At 35.7% G+C, this 5,984-nt stretch overlaps 1 protein-coding gene across 1 annotated transcript; it reads right to left on the minus strand.

Moving 5' to 3' along the window:
• Positions 1-4,677: 4,677 nt before the first annotated feature.
• LOC309846244 (olfactory receptor 13C7-like) lies at positions 4,678-5,640 on the minus strand (the record flags this gene model as incomplete). The annotated part of the gene is made up of 1 exon (XM_082695106.1): positions 4,678-5,640. One exon carries the CDS (start codon positions 5,638-5,640, stop codon positions 4,678-4,680), a length of 963 nt encoding a protein of 320 aa, XP_082551232.1.
• Positions 5,641-5,984: the final 344 nt, after the last annotated feature.

Below are 5,984 nucleotides of genomic sequence, written 5' to 3' on the forward strand. Positions count from 1 at the left end.
AATATACCATATATACAATGGAATATTATGCTTCCATCAGAAAGGATGAATACCCAACTTTTGTATCAACATGGACAGGACTGGAGGAGACTATGCTGAGTGACGTAACTCAAGCAGATAGAGTCAATTATCATATGGTTTAACTTACTTGTGGAGTGTAAGGAATAGCAGAGAGGACATCAGAAGGAGAGGAGAAGGGAGTTGGGGGAAATCAGAGAGGAGACAAACCATGAGAGACTGTAGGCTCTGAGAAACAAACTGAGGGTTTTGGAGGAGAGGAAGGTGAGGGGTTGGGTGAGCCTGGTGGTGGGTATCAAGGAAGGTGCATATTGCATGGAGCACTGGGTGCGGTGCATAAAGAATTAATCTCGGAACACTGAAAAAATAAAATTAAATTAAAAAAAATAATAACATACCATGATCAAGTGGGATTTATTCCGGTGATGCAAGTACAGTTTAACACTCACAAATCAATCATATGATACATCACATTGACAGAATGAAGCATAAATGCATGTAACCATCTCAACAGATCCATTAAAAAAAACTGACAAAGTAACATTGAATCCTGATAAAAACTCTCAACCAAGTGTGTATAGAGGGAATATACTTCAAAATAATAAAGTCCATATATGTCAAGCCCACAGCCAATATCATAATCAATGGTGAAAAGCTGAGCTTTTCTCCTAAGATCAGAAGCAAGACAAGGATGTTCAATAACCCCACTTTTATTTAACATAGTATTGGAAGTCATAGTCAGAATAACGAGCAAGAAAAAGAAATTAAAGGCTTCTAAATTGTAAAGGAGAAGTAAACTGTCTCTACTTAAAGATGACATGATATTATATATAGAAAATCCCAAAGGCTTTCCCCCCACCAAAAAAAGTTTAAAACTAATAAATGATTTCAATAAAGTTGAAGGATGCAAAATCCATATATAAAAATCAGTTGTGTTTCTATACACTAGTAATGAATTAACAGAAAGAGAAATTAAGAATATAATTCCACTTGTAATTACATCAAAAAGAATAAAATACCTAGGAATAAACTTAACCAAGAAGGTGAGAGACCAGCACACTGAAAATTATAAGACATCAATGAAAGAAACTAAAGACACAAATAAATGGAAAAATATTATGTGTTCATGGATTGGAAAAAATTACTAATGTTAAAATATCCATACTACCCAAATCTACAAATTCAATGCAATCCCTACCAAAACCCCAATGGCATTTTTCATTGAAATAGGGAAAGATACCAAAAATTTATACAGAACCACAAAAGACCCCAAATAGAGCAATCCTGAGAAGGGTTGTTTTGTTTTGTTTTGTTTTGTTTTGTTTTGTTTTGTTTTGTTTTAATCCCTTTAAAATACCATCAGTGGCACCTAGGTGGCGCAATTGGTTGAGTGTCTGACTCGATTTTGGCTCCAGTCATGATCTCAGAATAATGAGATCAAGCCCTGTGTGGGGCTCCACACACAACACGGGATCTACTTGAGAGTCTCTCTTTCTCCCTCTTCCCCTCCCCGTGCGCTCGTTCTCTCTCAAATCTTTAAAAAAATAAAAATTTTTTAAAAGCATCAAAAATATTAAAGAATAAAGAGTATTGCATGGAGCACTAGGTGTTACACACAAACAATGAATCATGGAACACTACATCAAAAACTAATGATGTACTGTATAGGGACTAACATAACATAACAAGAAAAAAAAGAATAAACATAATTTATTTAGAAATAAGACTTATATACCAAAACTAAAAAACTGTTTAAGAAAAATTAAAGAAAACCAAAATAAATGGATAAACTATGTTGATGAATTTACTTAGTATTGTTGAAATAGTTCTCCCCAAATTTACCTTTAAAATTAACATAATCCTAATCATAATTCCAGTAGCTTTTTCTGTAGAAATTGACAGATGATCATAAAGTTTATGCTAAAAGGACTTGACTTTCCCACAAACCGCTTTATGATATTATATTTGTTTTATTCTATTTGTTTTGATCAAAAGATAACCTTTTGGAGGATGGAGCAATGAAAAGGTCTAGCCACAGCAATGTATATTTAAGAAAATACAAATACTGCACTAGTACCTCACTAAGAAAGAAACCCTTAGAATCCACCAATTTCCCGGCCTGATAGAAATGGAGCAACATATTATATGATTATAAAAAATTAAAAATTTAAAAAAAAAGAAATGGAGCAACAGTATTTCTGAGGAACACTACCCTGTAACAAGGGCCACAATATCACTTATCATCCAAATCAGCAAACTTTCAAAGCTGAAACAGAGTGTTATTAGCAATTATACTGGGACAAGAGACATAACTCGGACTATTGCATACAAATCAGGTTATATGATCACACACATATTATGTCATCAATGCAATTTAAAATAACACATTCTTATGGTGTTACTGGAATATTTAACCACAAAAGGATGTAATATACCTTCTAGCTCAGATCCTTGATCCTTGATATCATTGAAGTCCATGTTTTAGAAGACTCAGTAATCATGTGTGTTCCACCAAGAAGCCCGAAACCCAAGAGCTGATATCTGGCTCATTTTATAAATTCCAGTCTGTGGGAAAATGACACAGTTCCATCCCATACAGATGGCATCTTATTAGGCAGGACAATGTAGATCAATTTAGAAAAAACTGGACAATCTGGAAATCTCTGTCTTCATTTGAAACCACTACATTTTCTCTCTAATAAGAGCAGGAATGTTTAGACCTATAAAAAGTAATTTATGCCATTTGTGAATATATTAGATGTGTATTTTATATGACAAAGGAAAAGGGGCTAATTATGTCCTATTGGTCCATAACCATTGTCCCAGCTTAGCACTTTTAAACCAGAAGGAGTGTGGCTGTGAGCTGAAATGGGAAGAAGAACCCTCACTTGGACATACCATCCTAGGAAGCATTTTTCCAAAGAAAATTACAGGAAAGCCATAGCAGTGTGGCTTTCTTCTATGAGTAAGTGTTGGAGTCTAGCAGAACTCTAAGGGACCTAACAATGTGGGAGCAGAAAGAAGCCAGTTCTGAATTCATGATATCCTTCTATTGGGTCCATCTTACTAGTCCTTCTATTTTTATTCATGGTAAAAATACACCCTATTATTAAATAAGGCACCCAAACCCTGTCTTCCTTTGAAAATGTTCTGTTGTGCTCTTTACCTGGAATGTCTGTCCCCCACTTTCCACTTGGAAAAGATTGCTTATCCTTCAGAACCAGGTAAAATGTTTATAATTCACACCTGGAGGATGTTTTTCTGTGACTTTATTGTTTTTAGTATCATCCTATATTTTAATCACAATGTATACTTGTTTTATTTCATTTTATCCCATTTCTGCCATTGCAGAACACTACTCAAAAGCAAGATGCAAAGCCTATTTGTCTTTACTTTTCCATTCCTGTATGTATCTTCCAAATCTCTAGTATGCACTACTTTCTTCCTCATTGCATTATCCTCTCTTTCTCATTGTCCTCTCTTATTTCTTTTCTACATCTGGTCCAAGTCCTTCTATATGAAGATCAGTTTATCCCATTTAAACTACTCCAAGTCCACTCATTATTCTGTTCAGCCCAATAATATCTAACAGACTATGAATGAAAAACAAAGGATCCAGCTTAGAAAGTAGGGGAAAGGGATATGCTGTGAATAGTCTTTAATAATTTTGTCCTCAAAATAAGTGTCAGTCTGTATTCCACAGGACTGTGCACTCCTTGATCATGTTTTGGGTTTTATCGCAATGTATTTAATTTTTTGATATTGCCAGTAGTTAGCATAATGCTTGACACAAAATTGCTATTCAGTAAATATTGGTTGCTTGAATAACTGAATGAAGGAATAAATGAATGAATAGAAAGCTCATATTCTACAGGAAATTCATATAAATGCAAAAATACCTAATTAGTGACATTCTAAACCCATTATTACTATGGTCTTAGAAAATTATGCAAACAAGTTCCTTAGAAACTAATTTTTTGGGTCATTTAACAGTAACAATGGTTTTCACTCAAAGATTCCACTGCTCATCTATCAAAACCTATGATAAGCCAAATCTCCCCATCAGCTGGGGTGTCAGCACAATGACTCACATTGCCTAAGATACTTCTGCACAGAAGTGTGCCTGCCAGTTTGCAGCTAAAAGGAAATCAGCCCTAAAAAAATAGCTTCATTTTACCACTCTTGTCTCTCTTTGGCATATACACAGGCTAGGTACCTAACATCCTAAAATGCTTACTCTTCCTTTCTATGATCAAAGATTACCCATTAGAAATTATTTTTGTTGAGTTCTACTTTATCTTCCTAAGAAAGATAAGAGACTAGAAAACCAGTGCACATAGAAGACAAGAAGTTAAGCTAGTAAAACGACATTTCCTTTCACATAGGATTACAGAACTCACTATTCCAGAGTTAAACTAGAATCGGTTATCCAGGAGAAGATGGATAATTTCGATGAGAACCTTTTACCCATAAATTGCTGTCCATCTCCAGTCATGAAGAAAAATGGTAGGCTCTACATTTCTCTCACATTTAAATATCAGGAACAGAAAAATGAGAATTTCAGGAATTAATGGTATCACTGACCCTTACATTTATTTTGGAACCTCGAGATGAGAACTAGTCCTTCATTTAGAGTAAAGGAATTTCTTTAAAAAACATTCACATTCTCTCTGAGGAGCATTTCTGACACAGTACATTCTTCGTAGCTTCCTTCACATCTTTGTTCCTCAAACTATAGATGAGGGGATTGAGCATAGGTGTCACAACTCCATAGAAGAGAGAGATGATTTTGTCTGTGACTTGTACTTTGTCTGCACCAGAAGAGTCTTTAGCCTTGGGTTTTGCATACATGAAGAGGATGGTTCCATAGAATACAATCACCACTGTTAAGTGGGCGGAGCAAGTGGAGAAGGCTTTGCGCTTCCCCTCTGCAGAAGGAATCTTCAGGATGGTGGAGAGAATGCAAACGTAGGAAACGAAAATGAAAAGTACTGGGACCACAAGAAAAATTATATTAGCAATAGCCATACTAATAACATTTATGGAGATATCAGCACAGGCCAATTTTAAGACAGCCAAGATTTCACAAGTAAAGTGATTAATGACATTATCCCCACAGAAAGGAAGCCTCATTGCAAGAGAGGTCTGCAACATAGAATTGACACCCCCTGCAATCCAGGACCCAGCAGCCATGGGCACATAGGAAGTCCTGCTCATTATGATGGAGTATCTCAGAGGGTTACAGATGGCCACATAGCGGTCAAACGCCATCATGCTTAAAAGGACACACTCTGTGGCTCCCATAGCGAAGGAGAGAAACATTTGCACTCCACATCCAGAGAAGGAAATGGTTTTCTTTGACGTTAAGAAGCTGCTGAGAAATAGGGGAATAGAAGAACTGGTATAGCAAATATCCAAGAATGATAAGTTACTGAGGAAAAAGTACATGGGGGTGTGCAGGTGGGTGTCACAGACACTTACAATGATGATGACTCCATTTCCCAGCAGGATCACTAGGTACATACATAGGACCAGCACAAAATAAATGGCCTCAAGTTCTGGATAGCCAGAAAGTCCCAAAAGGACAAATTCTGTCACAGAAGACTGATTGGTCTTTCCCATGTTAATATTTTCTTTCACTAAAATGAATTCTGTGGCAGCCAGAATACCTGTGGATCTGTTACAACAGTGTTTGCAAAAGTTATTTGTATCCTTAAGTGGCTTCCCTTATGGGTAATATAGACTTATAAATAGATGCACAGATAGCATAAGAATATGGTAAGATTCTCTAAGCTCAGTTAGAATTTTAGGTCTCATGGAGACTTCAGCTCAAAAATTTAAAAAAAAAGTCCTTGTTAGAAAAGAGAATCAGAAAACATACAACTGGGTTAGAATTATGTACCTCATTTACATTATGAATTTGAAATTATTTTGAATGCAATGTCACCATAACATTTTGACCAAAC

Source organism: Mustela nivalis (genome assembly GCF_964662115.1).
Source record: "Mustela nivalis genome assembly, chromosome: 13".
Taxonomy (NCBI): domain Eukaryota; kingdom Metazoa; phylum Chordata; class Mammalia; order Carnivora; family Mustelidae; genus Mustela; species Mustela nivalis.